This window comes from Heterodontus francisci, chromosome 18 (assembly GCF_036365525.1).
Source record: "Heterodontus francisci isolate sHetFra1 chromosome 18, sHetFra1.hap1, whole genome shotgun sequence".
Classification (NCBI taxonomy): Eukaryota; Metazoa; Chordata; class Chondrichthyes; order Heterodontiformes; family Heterodontidae; genus Heterodontus; species Heterodontus francisci.
In genome coordinates, this window is record NC_090388.1 from 44,891,290 (window position 1) to 44,916,914 (window position 25,625).

At 45.8% G+C, this 25,625-nt stretch overlaps 1 protein-coding gene across 1 annotated transcript in view; it reads left to right on the forward strand.

Moving 5' to 3' along the window:
- The window catches only part of kcnq1.2 (potassium voltage-gated channel, KQT-like subfamily, member 1.2), a 1,015,894-nt gene extending 998,235 nt beyond the window's left edge, over nt 1-17,659 (forward strand). Inside the window, exon 19 of the mRNA XM_068050636.1 lies at nt 16,454-17,659. Coding sequence (XP_067906737.1) covers nt 16,454-16,609 — 156 coding nt within the window. The 3' untranslated portion in view covers nt 16,610-17,659. The remainder of the gene's footprint in view (nt 1-16,453) is intronic.
- The last annotated feature ends 7,966 nt before the right edge of the window (nt 17,660-25,625 follow it).

Below are 25,625 nucleotides of genomic sequence, written 5' to 3' on the forward strand. Positions count from 1 at the left end.
CAGACATGCATGAAAACATCCCAGTGGTCACAGAGCAGCTGAACATTGATGGAATGGAACCCTTTTTGATTGGCTCCAATGCTGTAGTGAAGGCTGACAGCAGGGAAGTGCAGATCAAAGTGAGAAAAGTCCAAGGTAGCAGAAATGACCTTCAAAATGTTGCAAATTACCTGCGACACAGTGAAAGCACATCTCAGAGCAAGTCCTGTGAGCAAAAGCCTTTCACGTAGGCAAGGAAGCAGCTGTCCTGTTTCAGTATTTAAAGGCTTCCCAGCCTGTCAATTTCACAGCCCCATCAATCCCCGCTGTGCCATCACCTTGTTGACCCTGGCGAGTTTCAGAGCTTGGAAAACCCATGCGCTCGCAGTTAAAGCCAGAATGCAGGGTTAAATGGGTTTTCAATTACCTTTTTACATATTTAATTCACAGAGCTGCCATCCCCATGGGGCTTTGCCACATGCCTTCAGAAGCACACCTGTTAAATGCAGAATTAAGTGGGATCATGTCTGGTTTGTGACCTTCTGACATGTTTTGATGCTTAAACCAACCCCCACTCCATGCACCGGCACCCACCCTCCCTTACAGGTTAAAATTCTGCCCCTTGACACAATGGATTCCCCATTCAGGTTACGAGTTAAAATAATGGTCATGCTCTGATGATCTATTTGGAGCCCAATCTGCATGTTTAAAGAAGGTTTCCAGCAGGTGCCCTGGCCACCTGCTCAGAAGAGGAGTTAAAATTAAAGACTGCAGGAAGGGAGTGGGACCTCAAAGGGTATGTCTCCTGGGAGACTTTAACTGCCCACTGCCAGATGGGTATAATTAAAAATGCCCCCGATATTTCAATTTCAATACGCCACACCCAGATAATTTCAAAGACCGACAAGAATTTACCACCATGCTAGAATTCTACATGGTTAGAATTGGCTGGTAAAATAGCTAAAAAGATTTAACTTTACAGGAAAAGAAATGTAAAACATTCATTCACCCACAGAATGTTTGTGCACACTCCACAGTGTATCCAGAATTCTGTTACCAATATCCATTTTCTTTATGTAGTTGTGCACACAAACTTGGAGACTGGTTTTGAGTGTACAGGTGATTATTTTATAATCATTTTGAAACAAAAGTCTTAAACAGGTCTTTGTAACAAAAATCAGGCAAAATAAAAGAGCACATGAGGATGCTGCTGGTTAAGCAGTGTGATACAACAGATGGTGCGCAGCTGGAGCAGAGCTGCTGATATGACTGTAATGGCTTTAATTAATTTGATGCTTCTTAACTTAAGGCTTACTCATATCTGGGTGGATAAGTATGCACATTTATCTAAGGCAATGCGATAAGTCTGCAGTATTTAAATCTTTGAAAATCATATTTATAGCAACGGGTACTATATTAACATGATTTGTTTTGTACAACACTCATGGCTCTAGTATAATTGAACTCTGCTAGCTTCCTTAAACCATTTTTCAGTAAAACAAGCTGAGCGAGAGTTTAAAGGTTTAATTCATTTAATTGGTTACTTACCAAACATGAAGAATAATGGCACATTTCTATGAGATTTCTCTGTCCATTCAATGGTCGTTTTGCATACCCTCAATATATTTCCTTAGCCCTGCGGCAAGGACTACAGAAATAAAGGACTATCTGCCTGCCCACAGACTAATATCCGGCCTAATGGTGGCAACGCAGCCATCTGATCCCTGGTAGATTGGTCATAGATTCATAGAGTCGTACAGCATAGAAACAGGCCCTGTGGCCCACCGCGTCCATGTCGACCATAATGCCTATCTATACTCATCCCACCTGCCTGCATTAATTCCATATCCCTCTATGCCTTGCTCATTCAAGTACCTGTCCAGATGCCTTTTAAATGTCGCTCCTGTTCCTGCCTCCACCACCTCCTCAGGCAGCTCATTCCAGATACCCACTATTCTTTGTGTGAAAAATGTACCCCTTTGATCCCCTTTAAACCTCCTCCCTCTCACCTTAAATCTATGCCCTCTAGTTTTAGTCACCCCTACTATGGGAAACAGACTCTGGCTATCTACCCTATCTATGCCTCTCATAATTTTATATACCTCTATCATGTCCCCTCTCAGCCTCCTTCGCTCCAGGGAAAACAGACCCAGCCTATCCAATCTCTCTTTAGAACTCAAGCCCTCCAAACCAGGAAACATCCTTGTGAATCTTTTCTGCACCCTCTCTAGCTTAATCACATCTTTCCTGTAGTGCAGCGACCAGAACTGCACACAGTACAACAAATGCAGCCTAACCAACGTTATGTACAACTGTAACATGACGTCCCAACTCTTGTACTCAATGCCTCGGCCGATGAAGGCAAACATGCCACATGCCTTCTTCACCACCCTGTCTACCTGTGTTGCCACTTTCAGGGAACTATGTACTTGCACCCCACGGTCTCTCTGCTCAAGAACACTCCCCAGGGCCCTGCCATTCACTGTATATGTCCTGTCCTGGTTTAACTTCCTAAAATGCATCACTTTGCATTTGTCTGCGTTAAATTCCATTCGCCAATCCCTTGCCCACTTTCCTAGTTTATCTATATCCTATTGGTGTTGGCGCTGCATTGGTAGGATTGCCAAGCAAATTATTGGATTAACATACAAGAAACAGATTTTGTTCATTCACAGTTGCAAATTTGTAAACAGTCTGAGACTTGACTCCAACAATCCTTTACCATATCTAAGTACTTAACCCTCGAAATTGTCTTGATTTATAGCAATCCTACACATCTCTTGGTGGAAATCTCAATGCCAGGGCCTTGGACCGAAGTTAAAGTTTAAATATCCAATTTTTTTTGGACTCATTTCAGCTTAGAGCATCTATTAATCTCAATTTAATGCTATCCTTTTCAATCTATATTTAACACTTTTTAACCCCCAAAAACGGGTAAGTTTGGGTCAGGTGGTATATTAAAATTTTTTAAATCTCAAACTCAAACCTACCCACTTCCAGTTTTAATGGAGGCAGGACTAGGGATGTATGACCAAGCTGCTCCCAGCAGGCGGGCTACTAATTTAAATATTTTAATGAGGATGCATGCCTCAGATTTTACCTCTCTTCCAACTTTAATGCTGGCCGTCCAGGTTTCCTGGACCATGGGAAATTCAGCAGCTAAAGGGAGGCAAGAACTGCTGCATGGAAGAGGTAAGTACTTTTCCAGCACTGCTTATGAGAAAGATGCAGCAGGAATGGTTGCTCCCACCTCCCCCTGGCCCTCACAAGCTAACCTGCTCCCCCCCACCCTCACGATCATCGAATTTCCAACTCCGCCCTTGATCGCTCTCTGATCCCCCGCAATCACCCCAACCTTCCAAACCACACTGTACCCACCTCCCTCATTCATGCTTCTCTCCTGCAGAGCAGGAAACCCACCTGCTCCTGGGCTGCAGCCCTTCTGGAGTGTTTCCCATCCAACAGGCGCCCAAGCCTGTCAATCAGACTGACTTCCGGCCAGGGAACCTGTTAAAAAAAAAACACACACATGCTGTGGTTAAAACTCAAATGACCAGAACTCCCCAAGCCCACTTAGAACTCTCACCCCAGTACATATTGGGACCTTTGTCTCTGAAGCGGAATTGATGTTGGATCATATTGAATTCCCCTCAGAGGTGCACAGTATGTTGCAACCTTGACTGAAAAACACTAGTGAACATCCAATTGAACCTTCTCAACCTGTTGCAAATGGAGTGGAATCACAGTAATAAATTCTAGCTGTTGAAACTGTTCATGACTGTATTTGTTTATCTTGTCAACAGGCACGGAGGCCTCTGCCAATGCCACTCTGTAATTGGCTACGGAAGGGTAATGAAAGTGGCTCTTGCGTATTTTGTATTCTGATATCCTATCCCCCTGTTGCTTCAAAAAATGCCTTGCTTTCATTTGGCTACTCCTCTAAGGCGAGTTTGAGATCAGAAACGTTCCTTAGGTATTGATGTCCTACCACACCACAGCACACTGTGGCACCACACTGCCACCATTAATTTAGGGCAAAATCAAGGTGGACTCAATCCATTAACCTTAATACTACTCAACAGTGTTCCCATGGCTGGCTGATTCTTGTTCTGAATGTTTATCAATAGACTTTTCATACTTCAAGCGAAAAGCTCACAAACAATATAAAATCTCTTAAGATTGGTTTCACATTCAGTATAAAATGGATTTAGAGGCCATACTATAGACAAGATATTGGTTATTTCCAAACACCTTGCACTACTATCACCAACCATTGCCAAGTTCCTTGAAGAAAACCATTTGTCACATTCATGTCCCTTGGTATATTAGACTTGCTCATGTCATCACCCACTAACACGTGGCAGTTCTCTCTCTCTTGACTTAAAAGGATAAAATGCAGCAATTGAGACAATTGGACCCCAGCGTCCCACTGTGAAAGATGAATTGTGCATCATAGAGCAGTTTTGATTACATTCTGTTCAGAAGTGTGACTTTCAGCTCTTAGGGCCTGATTTTAACTCTGTGCAAGAGAATGGGTTTTAAGTGAGTTAAAATCTTGCCCTATTATTCTGACCTTTGTTTTTCATCTCCTTTACTGTTTCAATCAAGCTTTAAGAACAGTATCTCATCTCCCATACTGCCTCATGGCTCATTAGCATTGGTTTGATTGGCCTGTGTCTATGGCAAGTGCACGCTCAGGGTGTTTCCTGGGCACAAGAATCAGGAAAATATACTGCTTTGTTTCTGGCCTCTACCAGTGGCAGTATGGACAAATGCCGGTGATCAGAAAACTGCGGAACAAGCCACTACGGTGGTTGTAATACTGGGTGCTGATGACTCCACAGTTACCAGCAAAACCCCCCTCATTAGATGAATGTCAGCACCTCATTTACGTTGCAGAACTTCTGCCAAACTTGGGGCTATTGCCAGAAGTATCACTGTGAAATAAATTCAACATAAGTTTTACAAGTCAAGAGGATACAAAGGAGACCAACAATACCAGGATGGCAACAATATACACTGCTCCAGACGTCTGTAAGAGTAGCCAAGGAGTACTGTACCTCCAATTTTCCCTCTATTTATGTGAAGAAATGCCTGGCCTCCAACTAAGTATTCCCCTCCCAATAATGGTGGGAGCTGTGACCGGAAGCTCATTATTCGGGGAACGCCAATCCACATTTTACTGTGTTGTTTCAGGATAGCACCATTCCAATGCTTGAACAAAATAGTTTAGTTTGATGGCAGAATTGTCCAAAGATTAAATTAATTTCCCAAAATGAACAGAAGCACTTTTGAGGGAGAAAACCCTGTCTTCTGACCAATGGCCAACTATTAAACTGAGCTTGGAAATTTATTACCCTTCGTTTAGTTTGCATTTCTTTTCGCTTGCTCTCTGTCTTATGTCATATACAATCACAGGACTGGATTAAACTTGATGAGGCTGACCTTTGCTGTGATAAATGAGAGACAGCTGGTTCCGTTGGCTGTATGGATATGAGCACAGAAATTTAAATGGAGAAATTTTCTCCCGCCCCTTCCCTTTAACAATACCCTTAACAGGAGATAAGAGATGCGTAATTTGAATTCCTGGATAAACAAAAAATGTTTTAGAAAGAGAGAATAGAAATTGCCTGTGACACAAATAGAAAATACAAATAACTGGTTAGCAATTAGCTGTGGATGTTGGAATTTCACATTGTCATGCATTACCTTGACCAATAACCTCCATTCAGCAATGCTGTTTAGATAGCCCTTCTCAAGCCATCACCCTCCATGTGACACATCTATCCACCATCATCAACTACAAACTCATTTATGTTAGTTACAAATGTAGAGTTAGTTAGATGTTTTATCAATGTGTTTGTTATCTTAATAAGGCAAAAATACATGAGAATGAGTGAACCATATTAAGGTAAAGTAAATATTGTGGAAAGAGGAGGACACAGTGACTAATTTTAGCTGGTTGGGTTGGGTAGAAAGAGGAAGTAAAGGTGTGAGGAGAGGAGTGACTTTAATTATAAAGCTTCTGCTCCAAACTTGGGTTAAACAATACATTCCTAGAAGAGGATTAACAACAAATCCTGACAACTGAGAAAGAAAAGTACAGGTCATGTCACATTTCACATATACTGCACAAACGCAGGTATTTAATTATAGTCTTCATCACCGGACTACACAGAGGTTGTGCCATTTGTCTTTCATTGCATTGTTGAAATGCATTGTTGGCTGGTAAAGCAAGACACTTCATTAGGTTTGAAAACAAGTGTATGATCGGTTCCGAAGTGATATCATTGCATCACATTCATCTCTGCTCCTACAAATTTTTCAACTGGAATTCAAAAATAAAAGGAAATGGGAGGGGACTAAATAGTTCAAGGTTATTTCACAATAAATGCAGCATCTTCCAACACTCACCATGGTGGGCTTTTAGCTGAGATTTTTGAGGGGTCTATTTTGGGCTGTTCAATTAACCTGTTAACCTGTAATCCTGTAAATCTGCCCAATTCAGAAATAATTTGCCTTTAACAGACAAGTGAATCATCCTATTCATAAATACTGAAGTAAAAACCACTATAGTGCGACAGTGTATTGAGCAGCAAATCAGTGTGCAATGTTACTGATGAGATGGATTTCAATTTCACCAAATTTTCCATTTTAACCATGCTCTTCAGTGGTAGTGTCAAGGGATAACCAGGTGCCACTCATAAGGGAGTGGTGGAACAGAGGAAAGGTGAGAGTGAAGTAATAAAAAGACAGGAATCAGAAGGAGATTAGTACCTCAGGCCTCCTTTTATGCAACATCTACAGATCGGAACAATGCTGGCACAGAGCTGGGAGCAGGGTGTCTGCCACCACCCTGACAATCACAGGTAGTGCCTTACAGAGGAAAAGGGGACAAAAATCAAGAGCTTTTTTAACTTTTATGCTGTCACAAAAAGTCCTCACAGTGAAATGTTATTTGTTAGTACACACTCAGCTGTGCAGTCAAAGAAGCTGCAACTTGCAAGATGTCATTGCCCATTGTGTGAACTTTTTACAAGCATTGAAAGGAAATATACAATTTCTCCAGCAATGGGTCTATTTGCATTATACCTGTTCCACAATGCATATTTGTTGTACAAGTAAACCTGCTTGTACAGGGTTATAGAATCATAAAGGTCTTGAGAAATAAATAATGAAAATTAGTCAGGAATTTTGCCACCAAAGCGTCACAGAAAGTATGGCAGAAATTCTGCTTACAAACTTAAAAGAGGCTTCCGCTGTCTTCCCGCAAATAAATGGCAGCAGGACAGTATTAAATTAGAAGAAATTGTTTTCAAAGAAGGTTATTAGAATATTGGTGCCTGTGTTTCCGTGAGGTTCTCCCTAATGTTAGTCATAACTTTTAGTTTAGTTTAGTTTAGTTTAGAGATACAGCACTGAAACAGGCCCTTCGGCCCACCGAGTCTGTGCCGACCATCAACCACCCATTTATACTAATCCTACACTAATCCCATATTCCTACCACATCCCCACCTGTCCCTATATTTCCCTACCACCTACCTATACTAGGGGCAATTTATAATGGCCAATTTACCTCCCAACCTGCAAGTCTTTTGGCTTGTGGAAGATTGCAGAATTTTCTAGAGACATGGAATAAATGGTTTACACTGTTTCTCCAGAGTTTCCACTAAGATTACGATGGATGGTCAGAAAACCTGAATGTTTTATAAGTGGCTATTGAGGCAGAGATTATAACATAATTTAATAGGGAACTGCTACTCTATTTGAAAATTAAGAATATGAAAGGACATCAGAAAAGTGCAGGGTATTTGAATTAATTGAAATTGATTCAGTTGGATCCAGTTGAAGAGCTAGCATCAGTGCAGGCACAACGGGCTGAATAGCCCCCTTCAATGTTGCAAATTCTAAGATCCTAGGAGAAATGGTTCAGCTTCGGCTTCTGCTTTTACACTGCAGGCTTGATTCCAGAGCACTGGTAACAACACAAAAAACAACTGCACATGTTTACTCACAATCTGTTGATTAACAATCGCAATTGTGACTTTCATTTCCCAGATATAAGGGGAGGTCAGTACAGGTTTGCAATGCAAATTCTCAATGGTCATCTGTATGGGTGCCAGTAGGTTTTGCCTTACTATGTGTTACGACCAGGTGAGAAATGTGTCTAGGGGCCTTTTGCTGTCTTTACCTGGTCTTAGTGTAACAGGGTTTAATTTTAAACACACGGTGTTTTGAGCTCCCATTTTTGTGAATCCTTGTTCACAACTTTCCAATTATAAGACAAAGAAACCAATTCACATAGGCTTTCTGAGGTTTAAAGAAGATGAAATTTTGTTAAAACTTAAACTTAAGCTGTAATACGGTTCACACCTACGGATATACGACACGCCCATGCGAGCATGCACACGTGATATGCACATGCAGATAGGAACAGAAATGAGAAGAGGAAAATATAGTAGAGACGAGTTTGAGGCAATATCTTGTTATGGTGCTTCGAGCTCACTGTAGTCCTTTTGTAAGTAGCCTTGCTTTTTGTTAGGGCCCAGTAATCTTCTTAAAACCTTGTTCACGTAGGAAACTTTTCTCTCTTTGAGTGTCACGTGTTTTCACAAGATTCAGTTCAGTGGGAAGGAGATGGAAGCAGGCAGACAGGAGAGGCTGTAATTATTGCTTCAGTTACAGGAGAGATCTTTACTCCATGAGCACACAGCTTTGTCTCCAAAATCCTTTGTTGGAAGTTCAAATTCTCTGCAACAGCCAGTTAGTCAATTAACTAAAACTGGTCTGACCACTTCTTCTGTGTATTTGGGAAGCAACGATTGGGTCCCCATTGCTCCAACACTGCTGGTACTATGCAAATGTCCTTCCAGTCAGGGCTTTCAATTTTAAGCTTTAATGTTCATGTGGTGAAATAATGTGTGCCTCAGTCTTGGTAGGTGGGGGGTTTGCCTGACACTATGGTCAGAAAAATAACTATAGCAGCTGTTTATGTTTATTTGTGGTGGTGCAGATATAAAATCACCTATAACAAAGTGTGTCAGCTATGGTTTAGTGGGAGCATGCTCATCTTCTAGTCAGAAGGTCATGTGTTCATGTCCGACTCCAGAGACTTGAGTACTAAATTTAGGCTGACACTCCAGTGCAGTACTGAGGGAGTGCTGCACGATTGGAGGTGCCGCCTTTCAGATGATATGTTAAACCCAGGTTCCGTGTGACCTCTCAGATGGACAAAAGAAACACTGAGGGTAGCAAGGACACAGAATGTACTTTGGGTGGGGGACTTCAATGTCCATCACAAAGAGTGGCTTGATAGCACCTCTACTGACCAAGCTGCCCAAGCCTTAAAGGACATATCCATCAAACTGGGCCTGCAGTAGGTTGTGAGAGAACCAACAAGAGGGAAAAACCTTCTTGACCTCGATCTCACCAATCTACCCGCTACAGATGCATCTGTCTATGACAGTACTGAAAAAGTGACCACCGCATAGCTCCTTTGGAGAGGGAGTCCTGTCTTCTCACTGATACCTCCATCGTGTTATGTGGCACTACCACTGTGATAAATGGAATAGGTTCCGAACAGGTCTAGCAATTCAAAACCAGGCATCCATGAGGCGCTGTGGGCCATCAGCCGCAGCAGAATTGTACTCAACTACAATCTGTAACCTTATGGCCAGGCATATCCCTCACTCTACCCTTACCATCAAGACAGGGGATCAATCCTGGTTCAAGGAGGAGTACAGGAGAAGCCTAAAAATGAGGTGCCAACCTAGTGAAGCTACAACACAGGACTATGTGCATGCTAAACAGCGGAAGTGCACGCGTTAAACAGAGCTACGTGAGCCCACAACCAATGGGTCAGGTCAAAGTTCTGCAGTCCTGCCACAGTCACAACTCCTCAGATACTGAAGCAGCCCATGTACAGAAATGCAGCAAGACCTGGACAACATCCAGGCTTGGGCTGATAAGTGGCAAGTAATTTTCGCACCACACAAGTGCCAGGCAACGGGCATCTCAAACAAGAGAGAATCTAACCATCTCCCCTTGATGTTCAATGGCATGACCATCACTGAATCCCCCACTATCAACATCCTTGGGGTGACCATTGACCAGAAACTAAATTGGACCATCCAGATAAATGCTGTGGCTACAAGAGAAGGTCAGAAGCTGGGAACTCTGTGGCGGGTAACTCACCTCCTGTCTCCCCAGTGCCTGTCCACCATCTACAAGGAACAAGTCAAGAGGGTGATGGCATACTCTCCACTTGCCTGGATGGGTGCAGCTCCAACAACACTTAAGAAGCTTGACACTATCCAGGACAAAGCAGCCCACTTAATTGGCACCCCATCCACCACCTTCAACATTCACTCCCTTCACCACTGATGCACAGTGGCAGCAGTGTGTACCATCCACAAGATGCACTGCAGCAACTCACCAAGGCTCCTTCGACAGCACCTTACAAACCCGCGACCTCTACCACTTAGAAGGACAAGGGGAGCAGATGCATGGGAACACCACCACCTGCAAGTTCCCCTCCAAGCCACACATTTTCCTGACTTGGAACTATATCGCCATTCCGTCACTGTCACTGGGTCAAAATCCTGGAACTCCCTTCCTAACAGTACTGTTGGTTTACCTACACCCCAAGGACTGCAGCAGTTTAAGAAGGCAGCTCACCACCACCTTCTCAAGGGCCGTTAGGGATGGGCAATAAATGCTGGCATAGCCAGCAATGCCCCTATCCCCAAAAAGAATAATAAAAAAAATCTAGTTGTGAATGGTTGTGGACAATTAAACAAGTAACTGGAGAAAGAAGCTCCACAAACGTACCCCTCCTCAACAATAGGGGAGCCCAGCACGTCAGTGCAAAAGACAAGGCTGAAACATTTGCAACTGTCTTCAGCCAGAAGTGTGTCGTGGATGATCCATCTTGGCCTCCTCCTGAGGTCCCCAGCATCACAGGTGTCAGTCTTCAGACAATTTGATTCACTCCACATGATTTCAAGAAAAGGCTGAAGGCACTGGATACAGCAAAGGCTATGGGCCCTGACAACATCCCGGCTGTAGTACTGAAGACTTCTGCTCCAGAACTAACACCCCTAGCCAAGCTGTTCCAGTATAACTCCAACACTGGCATCTACCCGATAATGTTGAAAATTGACCAGGTATGTCCTGTCCACAAAAAGCAGGACAAATCCAATCCGACCATTTATTGTCCGATCAGTCTACTCTCAATCATCAGCAAAGTATTAGAAGTTGTCATTGACAGTACTGTCAAGTGGCACTTAGTCAGCAATAATAACCTGCTCACGGATGCTCAGTTTAGTTTCCGCCAGGCCACTCGTCTCTCACCTCATTACATCCTTGGTTCAAACATGGACAAAAAAAGCTGAATTCCAGAGGTGAGGTGAGAGTGACTGCCTTTGACATCAAGGCAGTATTTGACCGAGTGTGGGATCAAGGAGGTCTAGAGAAATTGAAGTCAATGGGAATCAAAAGAAAACGTTCCACTAGTTGGAGTCATGCCTAGCAGAAAGGAAGATGTCACTTTTCTAGGCCCAACCATCTTCAGCTGCCTCATCAATGATCTTCCCTCCATCATAACGTCAGAATTGGGGATGTTCACTGATGTTAGCACAGTGTCCAGTTCCATTCAGAAGTCCTCCCCTACTGCTGACGCAGTCCGTGCCTTCATGCAGCAAGACCTGGACAACATTCAGGGTTGGACTGATAAGTGGAAAGTGACATTCGTGCCACAGAAGTGACAGGCAATGACCATCTCCAACAAGATAGAATCTAACCATCTCCCCTTGATATTCAACAGCATTACTGTCGCTGAATCCCCACCATCAACATCCTGGGGGTTACCATTGACCAGAAACTTAACTGGATTAGCCATGTAAATACTGTGACTACAAGAGCTGGTCAGAGGTTGGGAATTCTGCAGTGAGTAACTCACCTCCTGACTCCTCAAAGCCCACCCACCTCGACAAGGCACAAGTCAGGAATCTAATGGAATAGTTTTCACTTGCTTGAAGGGAGGAGATTGCAGGGGCTCTGACACAAATTTTCAAATCCTCTCTGGCCACAAGAGAGGTGCCAGAGGATTGGAGGACAGCGAATGTGGTACCATTATTCAAGAAGGGTAGCAGGGATAAGCCAGGTAATTACAGGCCAGTGAGTCTATCATCAGTGGTGGGGAAACTATTGGAAAAAATTCTGAGAGACAGGATTAATCTTCACTCGGAGAGGCAGGGATTAATCAAGAATAGTCAGCTTGGCTTTGTCAGGGGGAGATCATGTCGAACAAATTTGTTTGAATTTTTCGGGTTTGTGAGGCTAAAGCAGTTGATGTAGACTACATGGACTTCAGTAAGGCTTTTGATAAGGTCCCGCATGGGAGATTGGTCAAGAAAGTAAGAGCCCATGGGATCCATGGCAATTTGGCAAATTGGATCCAAAATTGGCTTCGTGGAAGGAGGCAGAGGGTGATGGTTGAGGGTTGTTTTTGCAATCAGAAGCCTGTGACCAGTGGTGTATCGCAGGGGTTGGTGCTGGGACCCTTGCAGTTTGTAATGTACGTTAATGATTTAGATGTGAATATAGGAGGTATGATCAGTAAGTTCGCAGATGACACGAAAATTGGTGTTGTAAATAGTGAGGAGGAAAGCCTTAGATTACAGGACGATATAGATAGGCTAGTAAGATGGGCAGAGCAGTGGCAGATGGAATTTAATCCGGAGAAGTGTGAGGTGATGCATTTTGGGAGGACTAACAAGGCAGGGGAATATACAATGGATGGTAGGACCCTAGGAAGTACAGAGGGTCAGAGGGACCTTGGTGTACTTGTCCATAGATCACTGAAGGCAACAGCACAGGTAATTAGGAAGGTGATTAGGAAGGCATATGGGATACTTGCCTTGATTAGCCGAGGCATAGAATATAAGAGCAGGGAGGTTATGATGGAGCTGTATAAAATGCTAGGTAGGCCACAGTTATTCTGGTCGCCACACTATAGGAAGGATGTGATTGCACTGGAGAGGGTGCAGAAGAGATTCACCAGGATGTTGCCTGGGCTGGAGCATTTCAGCTGTGAAGAGAAACTGGATAGGTTAGGGTTGTTTTGCTTAGTGAAGAGAAGGCTGAGGGGGGACCTGATTGAGATATACAAAATTATGAGGGGCATAGATAGGACAAAACTTTTTTCCCTTAGCGGAGGTGTCAATAACCAGGGAGCATAGATTTAAGGTAAGGGACAGGAGGTTTAGAGGGGATTTGAAGAAAAAAGATTTCACCCAGAGGGTGGTTGGAATCTGGAACACACTGCCTGAAGAGGTGGTACAGGCAGGAACCCTCACAACATTTAAGAAGTATTTAGATGAGCACTTGAAATGCCATAGCATACAAGGCTACAGGCCAAGTGCTGAAAAATGGGATTAGAATAGATAGCGCAGTGGTTAGCACCACAGCCTCACAGCTCCAGCGACCCGGGTACTGGGTACTGCCTGTGCGCAGTTTGAAAGTTCTCCCTGTGACCGCCTGGGTTTCCGCCGGATGCTCCGGTTTCCTCCCACAGCCAAAGACTTGCAGGTTGATAGGTAAATTGAGGGAAGGTGGGGATGTGGTAGGGAATATGGGATTAATGTAGGATTAGTATAAATGGGTGCTTAATGGTTGGCACAGTCGCGGTGGGCCAAAGGGTCTGTTTCAGTGCTGTATCTCTCTATGACTCTATGAGGTGCTTGATGGCCAGCTTGGACACGATGGGCCGAAGGGCCTGTTTCTGTGTTGTATAACTCAATGACTCTATGAATGAGTGCAGTTTCAACAACACTTAAGAAGCTATACGCTATCCAGGACAAAGCAGTCCCCTTGATCTGTACCCCATCCACCACCTTCAACATTAACTCCTTCCACCACTGGTGCACAGTGGTAGCAGTGTGTACCATCTACAAGATGCACTGTAGCAACTCACCAAGCTTCCTTCGACAGCACCTTACGAAGTCATGACCTCTACCACCTAGAAGAAAAGGGCAGCAGACACATGGGAACACCGCCACCTGCAAATTCCCCTCCAAGCTCCACACTATCCTGACTTGGAACTATATCGCTGTTCCTTCACTGTCGCTGGATCAAAATCCTGGAACTCCTTCCTCATAGCACTGTGGGTGTACCTACACCACTTGGACTGCAATGGTTCAAGAAGGCAGCTCACCACCACTTTCTCAAGGGCAATTAGGGATGGGCAACAAATGCTGGCCTTGCTAGTAATGCTCAGATCCCATGAAATAATAATAAAACAAATTCCATGGCACTATTCAAATAAGAGCAGGGGAGTTCTGGTGTTCTGGCCAATTTTTTTTTCTCTCAACCAACAAAACTAAAAATATCTGACCATTACCTCATTGCTGGTTTTGGGATTTTGCTGTGTGTAAATTGACAGCTATGTTTTCTACATTGCTAGTAACAGACAACATTTCAAAAGTACTTGAAAAACAAAACTAATGTGAAAGCTGATTCTACGTCAGACCTGAAGAGTAATATGTGCCTAGAGGAATGTCTACAGGAAAAGTCTTCTTCTCCTCCCAATGTCAGGTTCCGTGGCGGGGGGTGGGGGGGGGGGGGAGGGGCCAGAAAATCGGAGCAGCAGTGGCCCACCACGGAACCCGATGCCGGGATTGCCGGGCCCAATCTTTCCAGCTGCGGGGAAGCTCTGTGGCGGCCCCTCCGCTGCTCTGCGTCAGGACCTGAGTTTGCATATTTAAATTACATCTTTGCGTTAAAATGTAATCCGCAGCGATCTTACCTTCAGTTCCCAATCTTCAGCGCTCACATGCCTTCACTTTCCCATCCAGGAAAAGCTGGTGCCACTGAGGTGGAGAAAAGGTCAACTCTGCATTCTGTTGTGCTGTTTGCAGGGCAGGCAGCCTTTTAAAAATGGCGCCAGCAGCTGCTCCTTCAACAGGTGACGCCATGAATGGCATCGCTGAGGCTGCCCCCGCCACATGATTGGTGGGGGGCAGCTGCCGTACATATGCAAAGTGCCCACCAGACGCAAGATCATGGCAGCGCGGGCCCCCGGTGGTGGGAGAACAAGATCCAGCCCCATAACTGTACCAGCTCTTTGCTGGAGAAAAGAAGTTTGAGAACCACTGCAATAGTCTCTGCCACACCTATTCCCCATGGCAAAGCATTGCATCCTTTCTGCATGAAGAAATTTTTACTGACATCCCTTCTCACCCTCTTATTTTGAATCAATTTTAAATTGACGACCTCCTCATCACTGACCCACCAACCAGAGGAAATGGCCCATCAAAACAATTTATAATTTTAAAACCTCTCTTAAATTTCTCCTTAGTCTTCCCTGCTCCAAATGGAAATAGTTTCAGCATTTCAAGTTTCTCCTCAAAACTATAGTTTTTTTATCCCTGGTATCATTCTGATGAATAGTCATTGTACACTTTGTATGGATGTAATAGCCTGCCTCTTTTGGAACACCAAAAACTGCACAAGTGCTGGAAATTTCCTCGGAGGTTGACTCAATTGGTTTCCTTAACCTCAACGGAAGATTGGTGGAAATCCCTTTTGCATGTTTATCCAGGAATTCCACCAACCTTCCACCAAAATTAAGGCAGCCAATCAGGAGAACAACCAAGAAAATTCCAAATGATGTACTCTTACTTTAAGCTAATCGCTGTCTTGTAGAAATTTACAACTACCTCTTTAGTCTTGTAATCACTGCCCCTATTTATAAAATGTAAATTGCTATTGTCTTCATCCTTTACTAATGCCAATTCAAACAACTGCACACAATATAGCGATGAGTTCATAATTAACTTAAGTCCCAAAAATCCCAAACAAAAACTGAGCACCAGACTAAGAATACCTTTATGTACTGTTGTATGTTTAAAAGTCCATTCCTGTCAGAGGTTACAATAAAGAGCCTCCTTGAAACCAAAAGAGAACACTCATTAGTATGCCGATTTTCCCATCTCAGGGCAGTTTTGACCATTTTTAACTTTCCTGGATTTGTTTCAAGGATTAAATTATCTTTTCATAGAATTCCGTGCAAACGGTGGAAAAACATGCAAAAGTGAAAATTATTTCCTATAAAATAATGGATAGCATTAAAAAGCAATCCAGTTCTCCATTATAGATAGACAAAGCCATCATTTCATCAGAAATTACAACCAAACAAATGTAGTTTTTACCTGGAGTGTACTGTATTAATCTTTAGTTTTATGTACAATAAATACATTGCTAATAAATTTGAATAAACTGGCCCACATCTTGGCAGTGTATAAATTGGCAACCAAAGTTCCCATATTATAACGAGTTAAACACCATTAAATATAGGAAGAACAAGGGACAATTGAAGGTTTGTGAATGGATCAGGGAAAAAGTCAGTTGCCTTGGAAGTGTGATGATGAAAAGGGTGAGTGTGAAGTTGATGGACTTCTGTTTTTGTTGACAGATCACTCAGATAGACCAGAAACTAGATGACATCCTGAACATGCTGAAAGACCAGCTTCCCATACAGCAGCTGCCACATTCTTCAGGGTCTACATCGCCAACCATCAAACACCTTGTCTCCACTTCAGAAACATCTGCAGTGAACTCAAAAACATGAGGCCACACATGCAGCATTTTTAATGTATAAGCATCTGAACTGGTCATTGCCTCAGAGTGAAAACCGCAAGATAATGCCGGGCACTCTTCTCTTTAGATAATAGACTTGTGATGTACCTCTTTTGAAAAATATATGTCTTCTCTGTAAACTTAGTCTTTTTAAAAACTGTCTGCATCTATCTATACTATAGCTAATGTTCATCTTGTACTCTAAATCTGTTGCCGTAGCAATTTAAAGACTTTTAAAGCTCTGAACATGAAACTGACAAGAACCAAAGGAATGCTCAGATTCTCCACATTATTCAGCAGGAACAGTGCTCCATGATGGTTACTATACAGAGCCTTTTGCTTTACAGCTTTTTTGTCTTTGTTCAATTCACAAGAATGGACAGGCAGAAAGAAAAATAGCAGAGGGAGCAAGAGGGATAGAAGAATAAAGACTAATACTTTAAAATAAGACAACTGCTAATTTTGAACTCCAGAGCTCAGAGTTGTGAGAGCTTTGGTGTAGTATAAGGTAGGCAAAACAGAGTAATGAACATAATGTAGGCAGAAATCATAACATAAACTTGAATACAATAACATTTGTATAAGGATATTTTGGCAGAGAAGATAATTTTATCTCTGTTTGGTTTAATGAATGAGAAATTTTAACTGCCCGGTTATCTTGAAATGATTAATGTCTTATGTTTGCAAAATTCACCAAGATAGAATAAATTCTAAATTAATTATCATAATTCATAGTGTCACCAGAATTGCTCCCTCCTATTATGGGGAAGAGGGATCATTACTTAGCTGCGCTGCTTACAGTAATGGGGATTACGTCAGGGCCAGAAGCAAGAGTTTGTTGTAAAGACATTACAATAAGAAAGCTTATAGTAGGCATTCGAAAGTAGCATATTAATTTTGACTATTACATACAATTACAATATTATACTAATCTAATGAAGACGACAGCTTTCAAATTTGCAAAACAGTAGCAGAAATGTAGGAAATGTTCACCTGTGTATAATAATGGGATCTTGGATTATCACAATCAAAGTAAATGGCAAAGGTGAAAATAAACACATTAGTAAAGCTTACATTAAACGATGTATGTCTTATCTAATTTAGCAATATCGTTTTCAAAGTGATAGAACAGCAACTCTTTTTCTCACCCACATCTCTCTTAATCAGTATTATTGTAACAACAGTTGACCAGCAGCTTTAGGTGGAAATCAATTCACGACTGGCAGATTTTGTCCTCTTGGTGCTTCAAATGGAAATTCAATAAGGCATGAAAACGAGCGTGGGGATCGCGATGAACGAGTAACCCAAACCGGTTGCTTCACATTCAGGCAGCATGGAAACTTTCTGGTACATGCTCACTTACATGATTGCAGCCAGAACGAAGCCCACTATTCGGTGACTGCATACCTAAACAGAGGGCAACAGAACAGTGAGTGGCGAGTACAAATTCAAGCCAGACTGCACGACTTAAAGTCAGCCTGCAACTCTTAAAGGGGAAGTGCATTTTGACTGGAGCAAGTGCTGAAAGTGATTAAACAAGAATGTCAGACCTGCAAGAAGAGTGCAGGGGTCGGCAAAATGTCAATTTCTTTTTAAAAAGCCCGCCGAAAACCCGGAACTTGTCCTGAATATCGAAAGCCGCTGTTCCCGCTCCCAGCACCTGTCAGCTGTGAAACTGACAGCTGTGATTTTTTTTTAAACTGCCCAATCACAAAGTTGCTCGGGGGAAGAGAGGGAGGGGGGAAAAAGAGGGATGGAGGGAGGAAAAAGAGGGAGGGAAGGGGAAAAGAGGGAAGGGGAAAAAGGAAGGAGGGAGGGAGGGGGAAAAAGGAGGGAGGGAGGGGGAAAAAGAGGGAGAGAGCCAGGGAGCGGTGAAAAGAGCGAGGGAGGGGATAAAGGGGAGGGAGGGGGGAAAAGGGGGAGCAGGGGGGAAAAGGGGGAGCGAGGGGCAAAAGAGGGAGGGAGGGAGGGGGAAAAAGAGGGAGGGAGGGAGGGGGAAAAAGAGGGAGGGAGGGAGGGGGAAAAAGAGGGAGGGAGGGGGAAAAAGAGGGAGGGAGGGGAGAAAAGAGGGAGGGAGGGAAGGGAGAAAAGAGGGAGGGAGGGAAGGGAGAAAAGAGGGAGGGAGGGAAGGGAGAAAAGAGGGAGGGAGGGAAGGGAGAAAAGAGGGAGGGAGGGAAGGGAGAAAAGAGGGAGGGAGGGAGAAAAGAGGGAGGGAGGGGGAAAAGAGGGAGGGCAGAAAAAGAGGGAAGGAGGGGGAAAAGAGGGAAGAAGGGGGAAAGGAGGGAGGGGGAAAGGAGGGAGGGGGAAAGAGGGAGGGAGGGGGAAAAGAGGGAAGGGGAAAAAGGAGGGAGAGAGGGAGGGGGGAAAAGAGGGAGAGAGCCAGGGAGCGGTGAAAAGAGCGAGGGAGGGGATAAAGGGGTAGGGGTGGGTTGAGGGAGGGATGGGTGAGAGAGGGGAGGGAGGGAAGGAGGGGGAGAGAAAGAGGGGAATAGGGAGGGTGGGAGAGTGAGAGGGGATGAGGAAGGGAGGGGAAGAGGGGAAGAGGGGATGAGGAAGGGAGGGGAAGAGGGGATGAGGGAGGGAGGGGAAGGGAGGGAGGGGGAAAAGAGGGAGGGAAGGGGCTGACGGAGAAGGGAAGAGGGAGGGGGAAAGAAGAAGGGGAACAGGGAGGGGGAAGAGAGGGGAAGGGGGAAGAGAGAGGGAGGGAGGGAGGGGAGGGAGGGGCAAGAAGGGAAGAGGGGAAAAGGGAGGGCGAGGAGGAGGAGGCAGGGAGGGGGTGGGTGGGCAGGAGAGGGGAAGATGGTGGGGGAGATAGGGGAGGAGGGAGACGGGATGAAGGGAGGGGGAGAGAGAGAGAAAGAGGGAGGGAGGGGAGAGGGGGGAGGGGCTGGGGTGGGTTGAGGGTGGGTGTACAGGGGAAGATGGAGTGGGGGAGTGTGGAAGAGGGAGGGAGGGTGAGGGGAGGGGGATGGAGGGATAGGAGGGGAACGGGGAGGGATAGGAGGGCAGGAGGAAAGGGGAGGGTGAGGGTGGGAGGGGAAGAGGGAGGGGGGAGAGGGGAAAAGGGGCGAGGAAGAGGGAGGGAGGGAGAAGGGAAGAGAGAGTGGGAGAGATAGGGGCAGAGTGAGGGAGAGGGAGAGAGGAGCTGAGGGAGGAAGGGATGGGGAGAGAGTGGTGAAGAGGGAGGGAGGGAGCGGGAGAGAGAGGGGGTGAAGGAGGGAGTGAAGAGAGGGGGTGGGAGGGAAGGAGAGACAGGGGATGAGGGAGAGAAGGGATAGATAGGGGAAGAGGGAGGAAGGGAGGGGGAGAGGGAGTGGGAGAATGAGGGGAAGAGGGAGGGCGGTGAGGAGAGAGGGAAAGGGAGGGAAGGAGAGAGTGGATGAGGGAGGGGGAGTGAGAGGGGGAGAGAGGGGGGAGAGAGAGGGAGGGAGGGGAGAGAGGGGGGAGCGAGGCGAGACGGAGGGGCGAGAGAGGGGGAGAGAGTGGGAGGGAGGGGGGATAGAGAGAATCGGGAGGGGGTGAGATGGGAGCGGGAGAGGGGAAGAGGGAGGGAGGAAGGGGGAGAGAGAGAGTGGAAGAGGTAGGGAGCGGGAGAGAGGGGGAGGTAGGGAGCGAGAGAGGGGGGGCGAGGGAGGGAAGGAAGGGGAGAGAGAGAGGGGAAGAGGGAGGGAGAGAGAGTGAGGGAGGGGGAAGAGAGAGAGGGAAGGAGGGGGAAGAGAGTGGGAAGGAGGGAGGGAGGGGGAGAGAGAAGGAGGGGGGGGGCGAGAGAGTGGGAGTGGAGGGGCAGAGAGAGGGAGGGGAGGGTGAGGGAGAGAGAGGGATGGAGGGGAGAGGGACGGAGGGGGGAGAGAGAGAGGGAGGGAGGGGAGAGTGGGGGAGAGGAGAGGGAGGAAGGAGAGAAAGAGGGAGGGGGGAAAGAGAGGGAGGGGGAGAGGGAGGGGAGAGAGAGGGGGAGGGGAGAGAGGGAGGGAGTGAGTATAGAGGGAGCGAGGGAGGGGAGAGAGAGGAAGGAGGGGAGGAGAGGGGAGAGATGAGAGAGCAAGAGGATGTGGGACAGCGAGGGAAGGAAGGAGAGGGAGTATGGGAAAGATGGGGAGAGGGGGGAGAGGGAGAGAGAGGAGAGAGAGAGAGCGAGGCTGGGCAGGGAGAGGAGGAGACTGAGTTGGGAAAGAGAATGTGGGGCGAGGGGAGCGATGGGGAAGAGGGAGGAGGGAGGGAGACAGAGGAGAGAGAGAGGGAGTGGAGGGAGAGAGGGAAAGGGAGGAAGGAGAGGGAGTTCTGGGAGAGAGATGGCGAGAGAGAGGCGGTGAGAGAGAGAGTGAGAAGGGGGTAGAGAGAGGGGTGAGGGAAAGGGGGAGCGAGAGGGTGGAGAGAGAGGAGACAGAGAGAGGGTGGGGAGAGAGAGAGGGAGGAGGAAACTGAGTTGGGAAAGGGAGAGTGGGGGGGAGAGAGAGGTCGGAGTGGGGAAGGGAGGAGGCGGTGAGGGGGGAGTGAGGGAGGGAGAGAGAAGGAGAGAAGGAGAGATAGAGAGGGGGGAGAGATGGACACAGAGGGGGCGAGGGAGAGAAAAAGGGGGAGAGGGATGGGCACAGAGGGAGAGGGGGGGAGAGGGGGGGAGAGATGGACACAGAGAGGGGATAGGGATTGACACAGAGAGGGTGAGAGAGAGCGAGTGGGGAGAGAAATGATCAAGATCACACCTGACAGATGGACATCTATCCGGATTCTCCGTATCGTTACATCAAGTGTGCGGGCAGACATTGACTACTGGTGCAAGCAAAAGCAATGCTAGTTACTCACAAAATAGGGAGAAATGCATTTTAAATAGGTCTGTGTTTTGCTGGCATTAGGTTGGCTATATACTTTATAATTGTCCCCACGTCTATGGCTGAGTCGATAAATTTGTCAAAGGTCCATGGTGCAACGTGTTGGTTCCGATCCCTGGAAGAGTGACTATGGCAGGACAGGGAAGAGAACGGGCTCCAAGATTCTCCAACGCAGTAGTGGAGACCTTGGTGCAGGAGGTGGAATAGAAGAGAGAGATCCTCTTCCCAAAGGGGACTGGAGAATTGCAAATGTTACACCCTTGTTCAAGAAGGGTGTAAAGATAAGCCCGGCAACTATAGGCCAGTCAGTTTAACTTTAGTGGTGGGGAAACTTCTAGAAAGAATAATTTGGGACAAAATTTATAGTCACATGGACAAATGCAGGTTAATTAAAGAAAGCCGGCATGGATTTCTTAAGGGAAAATCATGTTTAACCAACTTGCTGGAGTTTTTTGAGGAGGTAACACAGAGTGTTGATGTGAGCAATGTAGTTGATGTGGTGTACATGGACTTCCAAAATGCATGTGATACAGTGCCACATAATAGACTTGTGGGCAAAGTTTTAGCTCATGGAATAAACAAGACAATAGGAACAGGGATATGGAATTGGCTGAGTGACAGGAAACAAAGAGTAGTGGTTAATGGATATTTTTTGGGCTGGAGGAAGGTTTGTAGTGGAGTTCCCCAGGGGTCAGTGTTGGGACCCTTGCTTTTCCTGATATATATTAATGACCTAGACCTTGGTGTACAGGGCATAATTTCAAAGTTTGCAGATGATACGAAACTTGGAAGCATTATGAACTGTGAGGAGGGTGATGTAGAACTGCAGAAAGACATAGACAAGTTGGTGGAATGGCAGATAAGTGACGGATGAAGCTCAATGCAGAGAAATGTGAAGTGATTCATTTTGGTAGGAAGAACATGGAGAGACAATATAAAATAAAGGGTACAATTCTAAAGGGGGTGCAATTCTAAAGTAGCAGAGGAACCTGGGTGTATATGTGCATAAGTCACTGAAGGTGGCAGGACAGGTTGAGATAGTGGTTAATAAAGCATACAGTGTCCTGGGCTTTATTAATAGGGGAATAGAGTACAAGAGCAAGGAGGTTATGTTGAACTTGTATAAGATACTAGTTCGGCCTCAGCTGGAGTATTGCATCCAGTTCTGGGCGCCGCAATTGAGGAAAGATATGAAGGCATTGGAGCAAGTACAGAAAAGATTCATGAGAATGGTTCCAGGGATGAGGAATTTCAGTTATGAAGATAGATTGGAGAAGTTAGGACTGTTTTCCTTGGAGAAAACAAGGCTGAGAGGAGACTTAATAGAGGTATTCAAAATCATGAGGGGTCTGGACAGAATAGATAGGGAGAAACTGTTCCCACTCGCGAAAGGATCGAGAACAAGAGGGCACAGATTTAAATTAATTGGTAAAAGAAGCAAAAGCAACATGAGGAAAAACCTTATCACAAAGCGAGTGGTTAAGGTCTGGAATGCATTGCCTGAGAGCGTGGTGGAGGTAGGTTCAATTGAAGCATTCAAAAGGAAGTTACACTGTTATATGAAAAGGAGAATGCAGGGTTACAGGGAGAAGGTGGGGAATGGCACTAGGTGAATTGCTCATTCGGAGAGCCGTGCGGACACGATGGCTGGAATGGCCTCATTCTGTGCTGTAACAATTCTGTGATTCTGTGACCAGGAGGCCCTCCAGACAGACATTGCAAATGTAATGGGAACAGATAACCATCATGGTCAATGCCAGCAGTGTAACCCCAAGGACCTTGATGCTGTGTCGCAAGAAATTCAGTGGCTTCACACGAGTGGTCAAGGGCACTGAATACATCTTCAAATACTATATCCCACCAACTGCACCATTAGCCTCGCACTGTGCTCAGTGCCATCGCACCCAATCACTTACCTACCAACAATCTTTGTCAATCATAACTCATCTCACATTCATAGCTTCAACTCACCCTCACACACTTAGCAGTGCTGCAACCCTCACACCCACATCTCACAGACTACACACACTGCCACCAATTCAACCATGAAAGACAGCCACATCACCCAAGCACATTGCACCACACTCATTGACACATTTAACTCTTTCTGAAAAAAAAAAGTAATGCACAACCTCAGGCAGCAGAAATTAACCAGAGGGGGACAGCCAAGGCGCATGTCCTCATCCTGATGGAGGAGATGGTGCAGGCCATCACTGAAGCGGCCACAACTGAGACCATAGCTAACAGTGGGGCTGAAAGCATTGAAGAGGACAATGTGCTCATACTTAATCCTTCTTCTCACATCCTATTTCCCCCTCATCTCACAATTTGTTCTGATATACAAGCTGCAGATGGTCTAAGTATGTACCTCTTCCTTTTCTCCCCTCCTCTCACTGTAACCCTACCCTTGTGCCTTTCTCTTTCAGGTCCAAGAACTGCCACCTGGCCAAGCAATGGTGGAAGAGAGAGAGATGAAAGAGCAGGAAGACAGTGATGAAGATGAAACACCATCACTCGCTCTCACACTCACAGCCACCAGCTCAGATATTGACATTGCATGTCCTTTAGAGGCTAGCAAAGAGGCAAGATCTGCATGTGGTGAGACATCAGACACAAGTGGCCTGCAGCCAGGGGAGAGGACAAGGGTGGCACAGGTGCAAGCTCGCCAGAGAGCGAGGTAGCACACAAGTTCTTCTCCAGAGGACTCAGATGGGCAGTATACAGAAAAAGCTGATGAGTACGTACACAGAAATTCTTGCTGCTGTCAAGGAGCATGAAGGAGTCTGGTACATGGTTTTCCAACGTGGAATTGGTGGTCAACTCTGTTATCAAAGTTGTAGACCCAACCATGATGCAGTGCTCGATGGTTGATGTTTTAGCTTCCATTGCAGCACAAGCAGAAGCTACCCAACATTTGAGCACTGCAGTGGAAGCTCAGACTGAAGTCCTGCAAGCTCAGCTTGCTGCCACAACATTAAGACTGCTCCCATCATGGTTATGGATACCAGTGTCCAAAGAAGCTTGCAGGTTGCACACCAATCCATCAATCTGTCCTCACAACACGTTGCTAGGATTGTTGAGATGCCGCCCCAGGAGAGTGGCAGTGGTGCCATGGAGTATGACCCTGCTATCCTCTCTCAAGGGTGACAAAATTAGTCCTGCTACTCTACCAGTGCCCTTGCTGTTGCCTGTCAGCCAGTCAGCTGCCACTCATGCCAAGTTGGTGCAAGCCAAAGCAGCGGCTTCTAGGGCCATACCTGCATGAGGTCAGCCTTCAAGGCCATCCGCAGTCTACCCTACTGAAAGTCAGCAGCCTTCCACCCGACTGCAGTAGCACTGGGACAGGCAAAATCACATGGAAGTCAAGCACCAAGGGAATGTACAAGTTGACTTTTGCAGTAAATATTGGATGGTTTCATTAATAAAATTGTTTTAGAAAGTTCATTTTGTGGTGGCTTTCATTTCAGCATTGTGGCCAAGAGGATGGTCAGTATCAGAGGGAAGGTACAATGTGGAACTGTTGTTGGATGGGAAATTGGGGTTGTGTTCATGGTTGCATGAGCTGATCAGGGACAACCCATCCCTGCTCCTTCCTCCTGCTCCTTCTCTTCCGCTTACTCCTAAGCTGCGCGCTGTATACCTGGCAGTAATGATGGCACAGTTGTGCAGGATACATCAGACCACAATGACACATGTTATGCCAAGTACATCAGGGCTCCTCCAGTGCAGTCCAGGCAGCAGAAGCATTGCATAAGCACCCCAATGGTCTGCTCAATGACATTTTGTGTCGCAGCAGGTCTCTCGGAATATGCATGCTGCCCATGTGTGCATAGGTTGCCTCTTCTTCTCTCTTAGGCAGTCCCTTGGGAACGAGGATGACTTTCTTCCACTCCAGGGTTGTGGATCTTGAGGTGACTGAATAGTCCAATTCTGGATCCATACATTCTGCCACAGTGGGGCAGGTGGTGTTTGATGAGGCAAGTGGGCGGGATGCTCGAATTTCCGAACGCTCCTTCCACTGTTCGTGCTTGATCGCTGCCTGGGCATGTCGATGTTGTTCGAACTGGCTAGCGCCTTCACGGATGCTTCTTCTCCACTTTGGGCGGTCTCAGGAAAGAGATTCGCACGAATCAGTGGCGATGTCACATTTTTTCAGGGAGGTTTTAAGGACATCCTTGTTGT